General features: G+C 39.5%; 1 protein-coding gene across 9 annotated transcripts in view; it reads right to left on the reverse strand.

Annotated features, from left to right (window-relative positions):
* Positions 1-20,522, reverse strand: part of SMARCAD1 (SWI/SNF-related, matrix-associated actin-dependent regulator of chromatin, subfamily a, containing DEAD/H box 1) — a 154,129-nt gene that overhangs the window by 29,206 nt on the left and 104,401 nt on the right. For 8 of the 9 annotated variants that reach the window (XM_056567520.1, XM_056567511.1, XM_056567485.1 and 5 more), the window contains 7 exons: positions 20,083-20,471; positions 8,838-9,040; positions 8,651-8,741; positions 5,505-5,604; positions 2,223-2,282; positions 2,058-2,133; positions 12-147 (listed from right to left, as the gene is read on the reverse strand). In XM_056567520.1, coding sequence (XP_056423495.1) covers positions 12-147; positions 2,058-2,133; positions 2,223-2,282; positions 5,505-5,604; positions 8,651-8,741; positions 8,838-9,040; positions 20,083-20,471 — 1,055 coding nt within the window. Of the gene's footprint in view, positions 1-11; positions 148-2,057; positions 2,134-2,222; positions 2,283-5,504; positions 5,605-8,650; positions 8,742-8,837; positions 9,041-19,449; positions 19,727-20,082; positions 20,472-20,522 lie in introns of those variants that run through there. The other variant, XM_056567536.1, reaches the window with a different exon arrangement.

Consider the following 20,522-nt stretch of genomic DNA (forward strand, 5'->3'; position numbering starts at 1 on the left):
GAGACACGTACATTTAAATTCATAAGATGCTGATAGCGAATGGAGCTCATGTTTTTAAGCATGTGTCCTTCATCAAACACTGCGTAGTTGAGCTTCAAACGACGAAATAGACTGCGATCCTCGGCACTGCTGATAGCACAATTGTACCTGAAAAGAAACAAGCATTCTTGTAAAATCACAAATGGAGAAACAGCTATATATATGCAGTGCCAGAGCGCATTAGCTTGCTGAAAGTGACCACACTGCCATTAACCCCTTAAGGACCACAGGTTTTTCCACTTTCCACCTTCTAAAAATCATAACGCTTAAAATTTTGCACCTACAGGCTCATAAGAGGGCTTATTTTTTGCACCACCAATTGTACTTTGTAATGGCATCAATCATTTCACAACAAAATTTACGGTGAACCCAGAAAAAAAATTTGTGGGGCAAAATTGGTGGGAAAAAAATGTCTTTTGGGGTCTTCCAATTCTATGCAGTGCACTTTTCGGTAAAAATGACACCATATCTTTATTCTACGGGTCCATACGGTTACAATGATACCCAATTTATATAGGTTTTTCTTTATTTCACTACTTTTTCCATATACGGGGTGCACTAGGATCTGAAATTTTCATCGGTACAATTTGTTTTGATGGGGTTTTTTGATCGGTTTTTATACTTTTTTTAGAGTATCAAAAACACGCAATTTTGGACTTTGGTATTTTTTTTACGTATACGCCATTGACCGTGCGGTTTAATTAACATTATATTTTTTATAGTTTGGACATTTACGCAAGCAGCGATAACACATATGTTTATTTTTATTATGCTTTTATATGGAATTTAGGAAAAGGGGGGCGATTTGAACTTTTAATAAGGAAGGGGTTAATGTGTGTTTAACTTTTATTAAACTATTTTTTTTTTTTTTTTTTTTTTTTTTTTTACACTTTATTAGTCCCCTTAGGGGACTTTTAGGAGGAATCATTAGATCCCTCATAGAGATCAATGTGGTTAATAGAATCACATTGACCTGTGTGATCTGTGCTCCATTGATAAAGCCTGGTTTTATCAATGGGAGAGCCGGGACAGTCGCAGCAGCTGAGGAGGAATGCCCTCCGGCTACCTCCACAGTGGATCGCCGCCTGGCGATCATGCTGCTGGGGGGGAGGGGGGGCATGCAATCCACCCCACTGGACCACCAGGGAGTGTTCACAGCTTCCTTTAGACGCCGCTGTCACCTTTGACAGCGGCGATCCAAAGGGTTAATAGCCGGCCATGGCGGTCGCCACATGTCTGCTATTAACGCTGGCCCCCAGCTACAAGAATCAGCTGGGGGCCAGCCGGTATGACACGGGCTCGAGGCGGGAGCCCGCGCCATACCTGGTTAACGGCCATTGGAAGAGTATACACGTCCATGGTCGTTAACCAGTTAAAGGGGTATAACGACCTTAGACATCTTATCCCCTATCCAAAGGATAGGGGATAAGATGTTTGATCGCAGTTGTCCTGCCACTGGGAACCCACCGCGATCTTAGTGCAGCCCCCGTTATTCTGTGCCGGGCGGTGCTCCTGAGATGTGACGTCACGGCCATGTCCCCTCCATTCATGTATATTGGAGGTAGCAAGTGGACAGTCAATTCTTGGAGTTGACGAGTTAGATTATAAGAGGGCTATTTATCAAAACCTGTGTAGCAGAAAAGTAGTGCAGTTGTCCATAGCAACCTATCAGATTGCTTTTTTTTTTTAGAGACCTCTGTAAAAAAAAAAATAAAAGCAGCAATCTGATTGGTTGATATGGGCAACTCTTCTGCTACACAGATTTTCATAAATAACCCTCTAATAATCTAACACATCAACTCCAAGAATTGACTGTCCACTTGCTGCCTCATACATCCCATCACTTGTTAGATAAGGTCACCCTATTAGGACTTAAATGTTTATCGATTTATCAGTGTACATCAAATATAAGAACATTGCAGTGGTGGTTGCAGAAAGTTGTAATGTGACATATTTACCACAAGAGGTCACCCTATATCCACTAAAGTAAGTTGAAGTATATATTTTGTAAAACTTACGTTGTCACAATAACGTTAAATTCTACAATTTTATTTAAGATGTCATATCGCAAGTGTCTTCTTTCTTCTTGAGAACCTACAAGAAATTGAATGTGACAACATTTAAAATGCTAACATGTCTGTAAATTAGTACATAGAGGAAAAAACAAACAATGCAATACATACCATAATAAAGTAAGATATTCAGATCTGGACACCACTGATTAAACTCTCTGACCCAGTTGTCTATGAAACAAGGCAAACAGAAGGTTAAGAACGATATGGACTATAATATGATTTACATCAATAAATAAATCAATCAATATAACTGGATATTTTTAGTGCTTCGGTTTTATAAATGGGTCTTTTCCATAAAGGCGCTACATATACACACACGAAAAAATCTGTACAGAATATTGAACGCGGTGAATTTTAAAATCCATATGTTCATTATTGCAGTGAATACTGCACTGAACAGATGATATAAGCTGTATTGGACTTACAAATGGGATAATCTGCTGGCCAATTCATGACGGAACTTTATTTGCTTACTGTTGTGTAAACATGGCCTAGTTTGTGGCCAGCACAGTTTGTGTCCCGCTGATGTTTTATTAAAAAGGATGCTTTGATCCCAAGGGTAGGGTCACACGTACCATGTTTTGCTGCATATTTTCCTAGTCATTAAAGTCAATGGGTAGGAAAATAAAGCATGTGACGCTACCCTAAAAAAATATTTCTTGTGTTTCTTTCATTGTACATAATTAAAATAAAATACAAACTTTAACTCAATCAGAAATATAGCAGTCAGCACAAAAGAGTTTACCTCTTTCCTTTGCAGCAGATTGAAAACTTATTTCTAAAGTAACTTTGTAATGATGGGTAGAGTACTGAAATGTTAGCTCATGATTGCCCATGTCTGTGTAGGCGATTGCTTTCCAAAATGTGTCCTGCAACAAATTAGTGTGGTGGCAGCAGTCTCCAGGGGTGTTGCCCCCTGTCTCGCAGCAGCAGCCTCCTCCGATGGGTCATTGGCAACAGGCGCTGTGGCCACTTTAAACCAGAGAGCAGTGGTGGCTGCCGGGACTCACGAAAGACATGCTTGGAGGCCACGCCCAAGGATGTCACTCCTCTGGAGACTACCAAAAGCCCTGGAGCCTGCAAATTCCAGAGACACAGGCCAGGTGTGTGATAGAGTGATAAAAGGGGTTAATAAAGTGGCACAGAGGGGATCAAAAGGAGAGATGAAGTGTCACAGAGGGTGATAATACAGGATGATGAAGTGGCACAGGGGATGATGAAGTGGAACAGGTGAGTAGCAGCCAAATCTGTAATGCTGACACTAGATACTGGTATCATTGGTATCACATTGTGCTTCGCAGGACGCGCAACTTGATATGTGCAACTGGCAGTGCAGGAAGGGGTATGTCACCAAACTATAGATTTCTAATAAGGGTGTCAGCAATATAAAAAGTTTGGAAAGCTCTAGTTTAGACACAGCACTTACATCTCTGTTGATAAACTTATAACTTTTGCTTTTCTAAAATTCTGTTTATTTCTTTTAGCTGTGTGATATGTCAGACTGAATTCCAACGGAGAGTTAAGTGCAATTTAAGGGCACCATGATCAGTGAAAAACAAAAAGATGTGCACTGCAGAGAGAGGATATCCGTGACAAAGCAGCAACAGCCATTAGATGACACCACAAAACATCAAACCGCATAATCAATGGTGCAGACCTTATAAACAAGAGTACAGACAGGCAAACAATTAGGGTGCGTTCACATGCTAGTAGCAGGTTTCACGCCACAGGAAACCTGCTGCGAGTTACGCTACCATTGATTTGAATGGGTCCGTGGACAGTCCGCAAATCTGACACTATTGCAGACTGTCTGTGGACACATGCAAATCAATGGTAGCGTAACTCACAGCAGGTTTCCCGCAGCGTGAAAGTTGTTGCTAGTTACTAACGTTTGAACGCACCCTTAGGCTATGTCTGTAGCTCAGCCAATTTGGTAAACAATCTTGAGGGATTATATTAGACCTTGCAGCTACCATGGAAACTATAAACATTGCCAATAGTGGTGATGGGCAACAGAAGAAGCCCCTTCCCTCTGTCAGCAAACTCCTATGCTATTCTTTTAACTCAACTTCCATTAACCTCTAAGGGCACGTTCTCACTTGGCGTATACACAGCGTATTTCACGCTGCGCAAAATCTGCAGCAGCAGTGGGAAATACACCATGTATCCCTTGCTCACCATACACACAATGCTTTCCGGTGGCAGCCCTGTGTGTGCAGTGAGTTTCGGAGGCGGAGCTGCGCGTCAGTCATGCCGGCACGCAGGCCCGCCTCCAAAACTCACTCCACACAAAGGGCTGCCGCCGGAAAGCCTTGTGCTTATGGTGAGCGAGGGATACGCAGCATATTTTCCAGTGCTGCTGCAGATTTTGCGCAGTGTGAAATACGCTGCGTATATGCCAAGTGGGAACGTGCCCTAAATGAGTTATATAAAGTTAGTAAAAACAGCCTATTCAACAGATCCAGTGATTCTCTCATTTTCTAGGTAGGTGCAGGTCCCAGAGCAACCTGCAACCATTAGTTTTGTGCTTGAAACTTTTCTCTACGTTTATAACCCATTTTGGGATCCAGTCTATTTAATCAATGTCGTTTTGCAGGCAAGGGTTTTAAAACTAAACACCATATTCCAGATGTAGTCTCACTTGAGCTCTATACAGTGGGATCACAATCTAGCTCTTAGGCCTGAGAAAGCTTGGCAATAAACCTAGTCAGATCCCAGGGTACAAAAACGCAGCCAAAAATAGTTGTCCCAACATAGTCCCAAGCCTTCTATGCCTGATGCTCCAAAGGTTTGGCTCTATAGGAGCCAGAACTTAGAAGCATGGCAGTCCGGACACTTAAGAGTACATGTCACCAAACTAAACTCTTAATATATTGTTTCTTATGCAATTATAAGACACTTTGCTATTTACCGTACTTGCTGTTAAAATTCTCAACCTTTATATGTTTTTAATGTGATTGAAAAAACAGCCATTAGGTGGCTCTGTTCTGTTCCCTGTGCAAGTCAGTTAGTTTGGTCTCCTCCCAGCCTGGCAGGAGACCAAACTCAGGAAGTGCGTGCAGGGCATGGGGAGGCACAGCTCTGGCAGGCTTCAGTGACATCAGGCCTGCTGGGAATGCCCACTTTCTCCTGCCGGGAGCTCACACAGTGTGAGCAAAGGGAAAGGTACGGTATGATACAGAGCTTTTTAAAGCTCAGGGAATTTTTTCAAGGGCAGGAGGGGTGTTAGATTATATTCCCTAACTAATCCTGAGTAAGCTTAGAAAATATGGTGTGATGACAGGTAATCTTTAATGGTTAAGCATTTGTTGATTATTTAAACAAATCAGGTTTTACGAGGATATAGTACGAAGATTTTTTTCAAGAAATAAAAGTTTATTTTCTACTAACCTAATGTGGAAGCTGGAACAATCACAACATGTGGGCCATTGTCTCCATTCATGTAAAGATGTGCAAGAAATGCTATGGCTTGAACTGTTTTTCCTAAACCCTGCAAAATAACAGACAAGATTCTTAATCAGTTAAAGATATCTACCATAACAGTATTTAACCCCTTAAGGACCGGGGGTTATTCCGTTTTTGCATTTTCGTTTTTTGCTCCTTGCCTTTAAAAAAATCTCTCAATTTTGCACCTAAAAATCCATATGATTGCTTATTTTTTGCGCCACCAATTCTACTTTGTAATGACGTCAGTTATTTTGCCCAAAAATCTACGGTGAAACGGAAAAAAAATCATTGTGCGACAAAATTGAAAAAAAAAAAAAACGCCGTTATGTAACTTTTGGGGGCTTCAGTTTCTACGTAGTACATTTTTCGGTAAAAATTACACCTTATCTTTATTCTGTAGGTCCATACGATTAAAATGATACCCTACTTATATAGGTTTGATTTTGTCGGACTTCTGGAAAAAATCATAACTACATGCAGGAAAATTAATACGTTTAAAATTGTCATCTTCTGACCCCTATAACTTTTTTATTTTTCCGTGTACAGGGCGGTATGAGGGCTAATTTTTTGCGCCGTGATCTGAAGTTTTTAACGGTACCATTTTTGCATTGATAGGACTTATTGATCGCTTTTTATTCATTTTTAAATTATATAAAAAGTGACCAAAAATGCACTATTTTGGACTTTGGAAATTTTTTGCACGCACGCCATTGACCGAGCGGTTTAATTAATGATATATTTTTATAATTCGGACATTTCCGCACGCGGTGATACCATATATGTTTATTTTTATTTACACTGGTTTTTTTTTTTATTGGAAAAGGGGGGTGATTCAAACTTTTAATAGGGGAGGAGTTAAATGATCTTTATTCACTTTTTTTCAGTGTTATAGCTCCCATAGGGACCTATAACACTGCACACACTGATCATCATTGATCACTGGTTTCTCATAAGAAACCAGTGATCAACGATTCTGCCGCATGACTGCTCATGCCTGGATCTCAGGCACTGAGCAGTCATTCGGCGATCGGACAGCGAGGAGGCAGGTCCTGTCAGCTGTTCGGGATGCCGCGATTAACCGCGGCTATCCCAAACAGCCTGACTGCGCAAGCAGGCCACTTTCGGTTTCGCTTTTAGCCGCGCGGCTCAGCTCTGAGCGCGCGGCTAAAGGGTTAATAGCGCGTTATATCAGGAGAGCAGGACCAAGGACGTACCGGTACGTCCTTGGTCCTTAAGGGGTTAATCATAGTGCTCAGATGTTATCTTATAAACTACTTCATGCACCCGTTAAGGACTGCTAGTCCAAAAGCTATTGTCTCAACTGCACTGTAAATTTACTTATTGTATATACTGTAAAGTACAATCAACTGTTCTTTGAAGGTAACCATTCCAGACTAGATAGACAGCAGATTTATTAGTTATTAATCAGTTTGTAAAAGCCAAAAATTGATCGCTAAGGGTTAGTTCACAAAACAATTGAACCTTCTGTGGCACATATACATTAGCAACCTGCCAAAATAGGATGGTGAGGGGTGTGCACAGACCCATACAGATTTTAATCCCTTCATGACCCAGCTAGTTTTGGCCTTTAGGACCCACATTGGTGGCAATAGTGGTAATAACTTTGGACTGCTTTTACCTGGCAAAGTGATTCAGTGATTGCTTTATCGAGACATATTGTGCTTTATATTAGTGGTAAATTTTAGTGGAAGCGATTTTTGTGAAATACTAAAATATTGTGAAAAATTTTAAAAATTTTCATTTTTCTATATTTTAAATTCTCTACTTGTAAGAGAGAAATAGTCATGCCAAATAAATTTAGTTATTAATTCACATCCACAACATGTCTACTTTATGCTGGGATCATTTATTAAACATTCTTTTTTACGACATTAGAAAAAAATATATATACATACAGAATTCAAGTGGTCTCTAAAAAAAAAAAAAAAGTGATTTTGAACTCGTAGAAAATTTTATGAAATTCTCATAATATAAGTATTATGAGCACTTGAATTCTGAAAAAAAAAAATTTTTTATATATATATATATATATATATATATATATATATATATATATATATATATATTTATTATATATATATATATAAAAATCACATACACTTTTTTTTTTTTTTTTTACTTCTGTACAACAGCTCCCCTATTGTCTGCCCTGCCAAGCACAAAAGATGCAGTAGCAGGTTTAGGACACTAGGTGGAGCTGCTGTACAACTAAACAGCTAATATACAAATGGAAGAAAAAAATATATATATATTACTGCACTCTCTTCCCCCAGAAGTGAAGCATGCAGGAGTGGCAAAGCATCAGAACGGGTAAGGGACACCGGGGAATGGGGACAGGTAAGGGACACTGTGGACACTTAGAGCAGTATGTGTGTCCAGATCCCGGGATCGGGACACACACCGTTCTGCTCAGGATTTTCATGTGCGAAAAGCTGCCTCCAACTAGTCAGAATTGACTGATAGAAGCAATCGCGGTGAGGACACGAAACTGATTGAGGGAACCAGATGAGCGTGGACTTCATTTTTGTAACAGTGGATATCAGGTTGCGGGCAAGATTATACAGTCAGGGGATGTGTATTAGATATTCACGCCCCTCAATATAAAACCTTCATACCATCTGACTATATTCCCACCCATCATCTGATATTCATTCCGCTAATTTAAATAAAAATTCACAACCATCTGCCAATTCCCTGAATTGTCAGACAAACTATAAACCCTCATATCTCAGGAACAGAAGGGTGAATCTACAAACTATAAATAAATGCGTGATCGGGGCCACAACTTTTGACATGTTGCCCACGCTTTGAAGGCCCAAATCATAGTGTGAAACCAGCAAGTAGACAAGAGCATTCATACTAGGTGCCACAGCTAGCTAAAAGTGTGCTATACTGTCCACTGGCTGTTTTCAGTTTACCTTTTCTCTTAGGAGAGGTGGAAAGATGATAAAAGCCAAGTAGCCAAGTTTCCTTTACAAATGTTCGAAGTATAATGAAATGACAGATACACTAACATGGCAATTCGATTTACAACACATGCAATGAAAAAGCAGAGATACAATACTAACCATCTCATCTGCCAAAATCCCATTTACGTTATGTTTGTGCATGAGAACTAGCCAATTCAACCCAATCTTCTGGTAGGGCTTGAGCACCAGACTGCAAAAAGGAGTCACAAAAAGGTCAAAATGTAAGTCTTCACATGTTGAGACTATAAATCCCTATTTACATATCAGGTATGATCAGGGAATATACCTCTCTGAGAGAATAGCCGGCTGCTGTACATTCCATCCACTTTCCCCGTCTTCGGTGATATGAGTGACTTGCTTCATAAGTTTCTTTGAAATCTCCTCACATTTGCTCATAAGTTTTAAAACCACCCGTCTCTCTTTGATCAAAATTTTGCAGTCCCAGATCAGGTCTAGTGAAAGCATAGTTGTGTTGCCTACTTTATTAAGCTGCATAAAAAAAACAAAATCAATTATTTCTTCAATATTGATTCACATTTCTAAGTATATTTCCTTTATACCATACTCAAGCAGCAGGTGGCACTCTAACATAATGTTCTACAAGTAAAATACAGAGAAGTAAAACCTGATTTCGTAATTTTCTATAAGAAAATAAAAAAAAAGCTTGTTAGGCTTTCTTTACATATGAGTATTCAGTTTTTTTTTTTCTCCCCTCCAGTGCTACAGAAAATGCACCAGAGGGAAAATGAAGCAAGTACTGATACCATTCATTTGAATGAGACAGTTCACAATTATCTGGCATCTCAGTTTGGACACCGGATGGCACCAGACAAGGAAACACAGCTGCGTTTCTGCGTTCCCCAGTCCGGTGATCATAAACAATGGACGCTGGATGATGCACAACTGATGCACTTCTGGCAAGTTTCGCCCAGTTTTGTAAGGCTGGGTTCACTCAAATTATAAAGGGGTTATCTAGGATTAGCTGATTTCTTCCAAGACCGCACCAAACCTGTCCACGGGTTGTGTGTGGGTGGCTCTGTAGCTCAATTCCAATGAAGTGAGTGGAGCCATGTTGTAATACCATACACAAACTGTAGACAGGGGTCGTGAGGTTCTTAGAAGAAATTAGCTCTACTTTTCTCTTCCTGGATAACCCCTTTAAATAAAAACATGACTGTGTGAATTTCCAAGTTTCCATGCTTTATTCCACTCAATTCTCATCAGAATTCCTTTAAACAGTATAAAGGTTTGGTTACTTGTGGGAGCAGTTATCTTAAAAAAAATTTAATTTTTTGAAATAAAATACTAAAAACAGCATCAAAGTATGCGGAAAATTACACACAATCAAAAGCGTATTCAGATCCTCGTACCATAAGTTCATCACAACTACTGACTGTCAAACTAAAACAAACCATTAAAACAGTTCTATTAATATACACTGACAGCTTGTATTGAGCAGTAGCTAATGGCTTCAAATACCTGCCACTAAAAGATTAAAAAAACAACAACACCAAGGATCTTAAAGTGTATTCACACCCAGGGGGGATACCAGGAAAACAGACAGAAAGAAAACAACAACAGCCTAACTCAAAGGCGAAGAGAAGAAATTAGAAAGGGGGAGATTTATCAAAACCTGTGCAAAGGAAAAGTTGCCCAGTTGCCCATAACAACCAATCAGATTGCTTCTTTCATTTTGCAGATGCCTTGTTAAAAAGGAAAGAAGCGTGCTGATTGGTTGCTATGGGCAACTGGGGAACTTTTCCTTTGTACAGGTTTTGATAAATCTCCCCCCCCAAGAGTTTTATTGAAGTGAATGGAGTCAAGTTGAAATAGCACACACAACCTGCTGATACATGTGGTGCTGTATTTGAAAGAAATTAGCATTACATTATTATTCCTGGATAACCCCTTTAATTTTGCTCTAACTAGCTCCAAACCTAAGCAGTTTTTAACAGCATTTTGAGAAATGCTTTACAGCAATGTAGGGCAGTGATAACATCACGTCAACCGGATTCTTTTCAGGTAGTTTACTGCATTCCCAAGTGTGAGACTTTAGCTGTGTTATTCAGCATGGAACATAGAAACTATTTTTTAGGCATGCTCTGTGACCTTTGCAGAGGTCGTTGCATAGGGGGGGGAGTAGGCTGAGCTCCGATCATCACCTACTGTAAATGGCCCAATTCGAACTTATCTATACAGAGAGTAACAGAACAGGAAGTATCAATGTATTATTAGGCTTTGTGGCCAGAATGAAATCTGCAAGATTTCCGGATTAATTTTATAACAGATGATAAATCTATTTTAACCCCTTAAGGACCAGGGGTTTTTCCGTTTTTTCACTTTCGTTTTTTCCTCATTACCTTTAAAAAATCATAACTCAATTTTGCACCTAAAAATCAATATCCTGGCTTATTTTTTGCGCCCCCAATTCAACTTTCTAATGACATCAGTCATTTTACCCCAAAATCTACGGCAAAACGGGGGGGGGGGGGGGGGGGGGAATCATTGTGATACACAATTGGGAGAGAAAAAAAAAGCCATTTTGTAAATTTTGGGGGCTTCTGTTTCTACACCATACATTTTTTGGTAAAAATGACACCTTGTCTTTATTCTGTAGGTCCATACAAATAAAATGATACCCTTCTTATAGGTTTGATTTTGTCTTTCTTCAGAAAAAAAAATAACTACGTGCAGGAAAATTTATACGTTTAAAATTTTCATCTTCTGACCCCTTTAACTTTATTTTTCCGTGTATGGGGTGGTATGAGGGCTAATTTTTTGTGCTGTGATCTGAAGTTTTTAGTGGTACCATTTTTGTATTGATCGGACTTTTTGATCGCTTTTTATTCACTTTTTCATGATATAAAAAGTGACCAAAAATACGTTATCTTGGACTTTGGCACTTTTTTGCGCCATTGACCGTGCAGATAAACGATTTATTTTTATCATTTGGACATTTCCGCACGTGGCGATACCACAAGTTTATTTTTATTTTACACTTTTTTTTTTTGCAGTGTTATAGCTCCCATAGGGGGCTATAACACTGCACACACTGATCTTTTACATTGTTCAATGGTTTCTCATAGGAAACCATTGATCAATGATTCTGCCACTTGACTGCTCATGCCTGGATCCCAGGCACTGAGCAGTCATTTGGCGATCGGACACAGGGCGGCAAGGTAAGGGACCCTCCTGCTGTGTCACAGCTGTTCGGGATGCCGTGATTTTGCTGCGGACATCCTAAACAGCCCCGAGCTAACAAGCAATGATTTACTTTCACTTTAGGGTTAATAGCGCGCGGCACCGCGATCAGTGCCGCACGCTATTAGCCACAGGTCCCGGGTGTTAGAGCCCGGGCCCAACACGCTATGATGCGGGGCCATGCAGTGGCCCCACGTTATAGAACGCGAGTGGACTCCGGGTGTACAGGTACGCCCTTGGTGCTTAACAGGTTAAAGGGGTGTTCCAGGAAATCTTTTTATTTGGCTATGCTACAGGGGCTGTAAAGTTAGTGTAGTTTATAATATAAATGTCTGTACCTGTGTGTGACTGTTTTCTCAGAATTCTTATGTTATTTTCACCCCAATATTTATTTTTAACAGCATACAAAATGGCTTGTCTCAGATTTTTACCAGGTTGCAATACGGCCGGGACCTAACTCACTAGTCAGCTGATGACAGGGAGCCTGTCTGCTTCAATGGGTGGAGCAATCGCTTGGTGGGAGAGAGATCAATCTGTAACTAATGCAACAGCTGTAGGCACCCTGATTGAAAGCCACATTCATGTTTCAATGGGTGGGGTGGCTGATGTGTGGGAGGGAGGAAAATGGAATAGTGGGATTTGTAGTCAAAAAAAGAAAAGTCAAACAGGAAATACCAGTTCACAAAAAGCTAGCCACTGTGTTCTGGTTATCTCACAACATGGCCATTTAGCCCCAAGACAAGAGCAGATGCTTCCTAAGCATGTCCATTACTGTCTGCCAGGTACGTACTAAAATCACCTTATGGTGGATAACCCCTTTAAACTTTCATATGAGACATTCCTTAAAAGGTCTCTTATAACAGTGAAAGGAGACACCGGTATATAAAGATGATGACTTCACAATAGCTGAAGCTCATAGCTCAGCCCCCCCCCCCCCATTATGACATCTAAACAGGTCATACAGCATGCCCAGAAACCTTTACCATTCATGTCAATGTGTCATCTCCAGAGTACTGCTCCTATGTCTATGAGGCTTGCTCCTAGTCTAAATGTTGTTAAAAACAGTGCAAGCAAGATGGCTGTCCCCTTACTAAAAGTATGTGACACATTCACTTTAAGCCATCAGTAATTGGTATATTTAGGACCAACATCTAGGAAGTAAAGCTAGTAGGTCTTCTTAACAGGGAAAAAAGGTGTAGAAGGGGTCCAGTTGCAGGACATAAAATTAAACATGGATTCATATTTTACCTAGATGCAAAGTATTGAGGGTGGTCACTGTTCTACAGAAGCACTGTTCCCTAACACATTGTACACAGCTTGGGCTCTGATGAATCTGCCACTGTCAATTTTAGGCTGAGTTCACCGTGATAGATTGAAAAAAATATATATCTTATTGCTACTCAGTAATTTCGTGATTATGCAATCCACCAATCCACCTTTTTTTTTTTTTTTTTGGGGGGGGGGGGGGAGGGGGGATTTAGCAACAGGTCCTGTCTAAAAGTAAATAAAAAAAAAACTGAATCCCTTAAAGTAATCAAAAAATTGTATTGACCCACATACCAATTAAAACTACGATTTTTTTAAATTTTAGTTAAACACACAACATAATCACTTATCACTTGCTTTTTGGATAGACATTCTGTGAGCCATGCCTAATTATTTTTTTTTTTTTAAAACAGTTTTGTAATGGTTATCCTTTCGGGGGGCATAAACGAAATCACTGAAAGGGAGAGAAATTGTATTTACTTTTAATTAAAGGGGTACTCCAGTTAAAACCTTTTTTCTTTTAAATCAACTGGTGGCAGAAAGTTAAACATATTTGTAAATTACTTCTATTAAAAAATCTTAATCCATCCTGTACTTATTAGCGGCTGAATACTACAGAGGAAATTCTTTTCTTTTTGTAATGCTCTCTGCTGACGTTATTATAATAATAATAACGCTTTATTTATTGTCGTCCTTAGTGGGATTTGAACCCAAGTCCCCAGCACTGCAAGGCAGCAGTGCTAACCACTGCAAGGCAGCAGTGCTAACCACTGAGCCACCATGCTGCCCTTAGCATACATCTGCTATGCATGGTTGCTAAAATGGACAGAGATGTCAGCAGAGAGCACTGTGCTCGTGATGTCATCAGTGTTCCAAAAAGAAAGGAATTTCCTCTGTAGCATTCAGCAGCTAATAAGTACTGGAAGGATTAAGATTTTTTAATAGAAGTAATTTACAAATATGTTTAACTTTCTGCCACCAGTTGATTTAAAAGAAAAAAGGTTTTCACCGGAGTACCCCTTTAAGTTTTGCAGGGAGCTTGAATAATTAACAATAAGTAACATGATAACTTTATATGGACGTGTGTGGCAATTACAGCTTGTCACACACCAAAAAATAAATGTCACTGTAACTTAAAGGCCAGAAGCAGTTACAGATTGTGCTTAAACTGGGCACCCCTATGCATCATATGGTAAGGGGGTGATGTGTGTAGTCCCAAACAAGAATGAACCATTTTGTTGACCTGTCATAGAATTGTGAGCATTAAAGGGGTACTCCCCACTGGAAAACACACACACACACAAATATATATATATATATATATTTTTTTTTAAATCAACTGGTGCCAGAAAGTTAAACAGATTTGTAAATTACTTCTATTAACAAATCTTAATCCTTCCAGTACTTCGCAGCTGTTATGATCCACAAGTAGTTCTTTTCTTTTTGAATTTCCTTTCTGCCTGACCACAGTGCTCTCTGCTGACACCTCTGTCCATTTTAGGAACTGTCCAGAGCAGGATAGGTTTTCTATGGGGACAGTTCCTAAAATGGACAGAGGTGTCAGCAGAGAGCACTGTGGTCAGACAGAAAGGAAATTCAAAAAGAAAAGAACTTCTTGTGGATCATAACAGCAGCTGATAAGTACTGAAAGGGTTAAGATTTCTTAATAGAAGTAATTTACAAATCTGTAACTTTCTGGCACCAGATGAGTTAAAAAATAAAATAAAAATGTTTTCCAGTGGAGTACCCCTTTAAAGGCTGCAATAAGGTTTGTAAGGAAAGCCTCTAGAACAATTTCAAATGTAAGTCTTAGAAATGTCTAATTGGGGCCCTGGGTGTGATCACACTCCTAAAAATGCCCAGTGCAAATGTTTAATACACTCGAGAGATGCCCTCTGACATAGATCTTCTTTATATCAACATGTAAAAGGAACTTTTTTATAGTGAACAAATTGGAAGGCAAAAAGGACTACATGAGCACAAGTGAGCATGCTGAAATCTTCAAGATGACCTCAGAAATGGCGATAAGCCCTTTAGACAGATCGTACTATTTACTGGCAAAACTGGTTGTCAGAAAATATGACATTTTGCAGAAAGCTGGGAAAAGAACTTTATAATAGATGGTGCCATTAAATGAACAGGAGATTTATCTGTAACCAGAACTCTGCTACACCTCATGTACCTATGACATGGTAAATTGTCAGGATACTTAAGGGCTTTCCTGTATGTCTAAGACACGCAGGTGGAGAATAGGTTTTGAGTTCTTAGCCGGAAGCTGTATTTCTGTACTTTATTCTTTAGATATTCAGTTGTGATAGCTAGGAGTCAATGGGTAATGCTTAAAAGGCTTTAACATAAATCCAAACATTCTAAGAATAAAATGTTGGCTTCTGTCTGTTTTTTCCTAGGGTAGCAGAAGATTTTTAAAGGATTAAAAATAAAATAAAAAAATAGAGAAATGTCCATATATGTAAAGACTGTATATCCATAAGCCATCTAAAATCACTAGGAATGTTAAAGGGGTACACTACCCCAGTGTTCGGAACTTTTTGTTCTGAACGCTGGGTGGGGGTCGTGATATCACACCACGCCCCCTCAATGCTAGTCTATGGGAGGGGGCGTGGTGGCTGCCACACCCCCTACCATAGACTTGCATTGAGTGGGCGTGGCGTGAAGTCACGATCCCCCGCAGCCCGCACACTCCGTTCAGAACAAAATGTCCCGAAAGCTGGGGCAGTAGAGTACCCTTCAAACATTAGATCTCTACAATTACAGCATGTGTTAGAACATATCTGTACATATATTTGAGTGTAAAGCCAAGTCTAAGAAAAACTATTTATATGTTACAAGCAATGATTTTTACACATACTGGACTTTTTTTTATTGTAGACTGTGTGCACAAACTGGACAATTATAAATGGAAAGTAGAAAGATTTGGTCTCAAGTAGATAATATGGCATTGATCACATGTTGTACACTGCCACAACAAGCATAAAGGAAAGCAAGGGCCAGATTATAAGCCCTTTCAATACTTTAGCACATATTTGAGGATCCTGTCTACTACCTCCATGCTGTTCCAGCAGTGCCAGGATTGATCCATGAGAAAATTAAAGCAGCTATGTCAGATCCCATATGCCACCCTGCCTGAATCGCACTGGAGACTCAGAACTCATTTTCTTTTATTTCCATACCTATACTATGCTTAGAAGACCTGACAGATCTGATTTAATGTATAGGGCTCATAGTAGTATTACTACACTAGGCATTGATGAGGTCTAGTTTATATGTGGTTTAACAGCTGCCCCCAGTCCAAATAGGGTCTTGCCGAACACCAGGAACATAATGCATAAACAACCTCACTCAGATGTATGGGATGTATTTCTGCAATGGAATGAGTCCACGTGAGCACATTCCGTTTAAGTTAAATGCTAAATACAAAGTTACACAACATAAAAATAAATTACAGGATATGTGTTTTCCCCTCAAGAGAAATCAATTTGGGCATGTTCTAAACTTGTATGTATGCTATTCACACATAGACAGATAGCAAATAATCTTGACTTTTATTAATGGTTAAATTAAATTTGATTTCAACAAAAGTCATTTAAGTCTAAGAACCCGGATAACCAATGGTCTCAGAAGTCTGAGCCAACATCATCTGTAACATACAGCCTAGATATCTCTCTTATTTAGTTGTTAGGACACCATGTATAACATGCTGATATAACAAACACTTGTATGGAGCCATAATGTGGCTGAGCACTAACACGAGACTCATCAAGCCTGGTACAGAGTATGCAGTGAGAAATTGCCAACAACTGCTGCCTTTCACCCTACTCCCAAAATGACACCAATTTGGATATAAAGGGGTACTATGCCGCTAGACACGTTATCCCCAAAGAATAGGGGTAACTTGTCTGATCGCGGGGGTCCAGTTGCTGGGGACTCCCGTGGGAGAGGGCGTGACTGCTAGTACCCCTGGCTTTTGTGACCATAACGTCGCAGTGCTGGCTCGGAGATTGGGGGGTCCCAACCCCCCCCCGAGATCAGACATGTTGGCATGACCTTTGGATAGGGTATAAGATGTCTAGTGGAGGAGAAGGAGTAACCCTTTAACCATATTTAAAAACATGTAAAGCTTTTGAATAGGTCTTATCTGCCTTGCCAGGCACAATCCATGGACATGAGTAACAATGTTCCTGAAAAGAAAGATTGCATTCATGGCCACAGCACTTGTGTCCTGGAATTGCTGCCATATAACAATTGCTTTTAAAGTGTACCTATTATAAAAAAAAAAAAAAGTTTGACATGTCAAAAGATTTGATCTGTCGGGGCCCCAGTCCTGAGACTGCCACAGATTTTTAATTGACCGGTACACTTAAAGTGGCATTCTAATTGAAGTATAACAACCAGCTAAAGCACACTGCCATCAACATCTTATAGATTATCTTTATTAAAAGGGTTTATATGGTAATGTCAAATGTATTTAGGACAACTTTGGTATATACAAATGCCTCCCATCTGGTATACTTCCCTAGAGGCTGCTGGCCTTGATCACTTGACTATGATGGGGCAGCAGCGATCCTGTTGAATCTCCTTGATTATCAGTATTATTGGGGGTCCAGAGGGTGGGCCCACATCCATTCAAAGAGACTGCATTTCCTAGCAATATGCAATGACTTTTATTTGATTAAAAGGAATAATCCCAATGTAAGTGAAGATAACTGGAGTGTAAATGATCACAGAACATAATTCCAAGAACAGAGAATATATACGTGTATTAAAAGAAAACCTCATAGGGGGAGGAAAAAAAAAACGCTTTGAACCATTTTTACCTAAGAGTCCAAAAGATGATAAGGCATTAGTATAAGCCTCATGTAATATTAAGCGCAGTAATATTTTATCCATGAGCTTAAGCCATTGTATATTACCAGATTGTGCAGGTAATATGGATGACGTCCTAGCAGCGAATGCATTATGTGAGACACCTGGCAATATCGCAACAGCTGCACCAAACTCTACATTACAATGGGATAATGAAATGGATTTAAATCTGTCACTATTTTACCTGGTTGTAAGATATCTCAGAAAATCTTAGGAATATGAACTGTGGAACACCACCTGGCAAAGAAGCTGTGCTACACACCTTAAGACATGCAAATTGCACATTTTAGTACTAAACTTCTCCCTTAAGATGTTGCTAAAAAGACCACACTAAATAAAATAGAAATGCCATATAGCGGTATTTTCAAAGGGATATATGAGATGACATAAATAAGGCTAGAATAATAGTGCACAAACTGTGTTGGAGAACACCATGGTTTGTATGGCCTTGTATGGCCTTGTATGGCATTAATTATAGTTGGCTTAATAAAATGAGCCCCTCTCTTCCCTTTTCTTAACTATATTTTGGAGTATACCCAAATATATATTTTTATTTATTTCCACTCTACTGATCCAGTGTATTGATACTAAAGAAATCTCCCTATCATGTTTCGATGCTTAGAATCAACCTTCACATTATGGATACAAAAGCAGAGTAGCAAAAGAGAACACTTTGCAAAATGTATTTTTAATGACCTGTAACCTTGTCTGCTTAGCACTAGACAGTATAAACTAATGCCTTGGCAGCTTAACATCTGCTGGAAGACTAATTATTTTCTGTGCCTTTGTAACATAAGGGTGGGCATGTAGCTGCAGCAACCAAATAATATTTGGGCGTAGATGCTAAGAAACCTGTTTAATCAAGTGTAAAAAAAATAAAAAAAGTCCAATTCTCTGCAGGTCAGCACTATGTACAACATTATATTTTCGCCAAAGGGGAGAAAAAAAAAATTGTAGACAGACATCTGTGGGAACGGCAGCCCTTTAGCAAATACTTTAACAAAGATTTAGCAAAGGCGAAGCCCAACAAGTTCGGCTGTGAGCTGTCTGACATACAGATGTTGTCAAAGGAGCCAAAAGCTTCAGGCTAAACGTTTCTCCTGTGTGCAGAGAGCAGCCTGTGTCTCCTTGCTGCAGCTTTAGCAAATACTGTGTACCCTCTTCTCTGCCCCCATTTGGGAAACATTTAAAACAGGGGAGAGGAGAAAAAAAAAAAAAAAACATGTACCGATCTTTCTGTGACAGGACTGTAAAATTGGTTTGGTTACCCATAATACCTAGAAAGCATGCCACTTCACAACTTTGTCTCTGTCATTTGAAAGCATTATCCTATTATACGATGTATTCATTTCTAAAATAACGCTACGTATACAGCCTAATATGTACACAACAAGGCCGCCATGGCTGAAAAGGACTAAAGACATCTAAAGTTACACCGTACCAGTAAAGTCATGAAAACAACCAGGGAAGAAAAAATACATTCATTACACCGTCACAAATGTTTCTACACAGAAAACAACAGCTTTTCATAAAATAAATGTACTTACCGCTTAGTGTTAAATTATCCCTTCAACAAAGTCATTGTTCTTTGCTCTCTGGGTTAAGTAAACGTGTGACAACACTGCAGAAAATGGCAGCAATGTCTAACCAGAAGAAACATGTGAAAATGCACTTACAGATTTCAGCTGAAAAGCATGTAGTAAAAATTAAGGAAAAAGCTGCTTTTAAAAGAAAATGACAATTCATGCTGGCATCTGAGAGCATGGAGCTGATTCCAAAAGTCACAGTGGAAGGAAAAATCCTGCCACATTCTTGTTTCTTGCTTGACTTTTCTGCTAAAATAGCTCAGGAAAGACTAGCAAAGTTCCCCTTCTCAAAGGAAAGCCCTAATGTCTGCTTCAGCAGAGCTCTGAACCAAGTTTCTAGGTTGCTGAATGAGTGACAGCATTGCCAGCCAATCAGCTTGGATTTTTCAGGAAAATCACCCCTTAATTTATTCAAAATTAGGTCATATGACACTATCTCATCTCCTATTGGCTTAGGATGAGTCTAGTGTTAGCCTGCTCAGGAAAAGGCCACCCATTTATGCCTCCTTAGATTGTAGACACCTCTTGCCTATAAGCATAAAAGGAGCATTAAGAAAAAAATAAATAAATAAATACTGTACACTGAAAACTTACTAGAGAATCCCAAGAATGGAAGGGCCGGAGCTCAGTGATTCTCTGAGCTTTCTTTAAAGAGCACTGAGGGATAAGGGAGAGCTCATCCAGGGAAGCATCTTGCAAGAAGCTGACTATTTTAGCTTTGTATTCTTCCTCCATTGTTTCCTCTCCACTGCTGTAGTCTTCATCCAGAACACTGCCAGCATCCGATGCCGACTCCTCGCTTTCTGAGTCTCTTTTAAAGTTGCCATCATTATTTTTGCCTTTTGATTTTTTCTTCAAGCCATTCTGCACCAGTTCATCACTAGGTTGCTTATTTTTGGTGCTGCTTTTTGCTATATTTTTGTCGCTTTTGGAAGCTCCTTTGCCATTAGACACATCATTTGTGGATGCATTCTGTAAGCCATCTGTTTATGTAACACAAATACAGTTTAATACAATTTCTACATGCAGCACTT

The sequence above is a fragment of the Hyla sarda genome, chromosome 1 (genome assembly GCF_029499605.1).
Source record: "Hyla sarda isolate aHylSar1 chromosome 1, aHylSar1.hap1, whole genome shotgun sequence".
NCBI lineage: Eukaryota > Metazoa > Chordata > Amphibia > Anura > Hylidae > Hyla > Hyla sarda.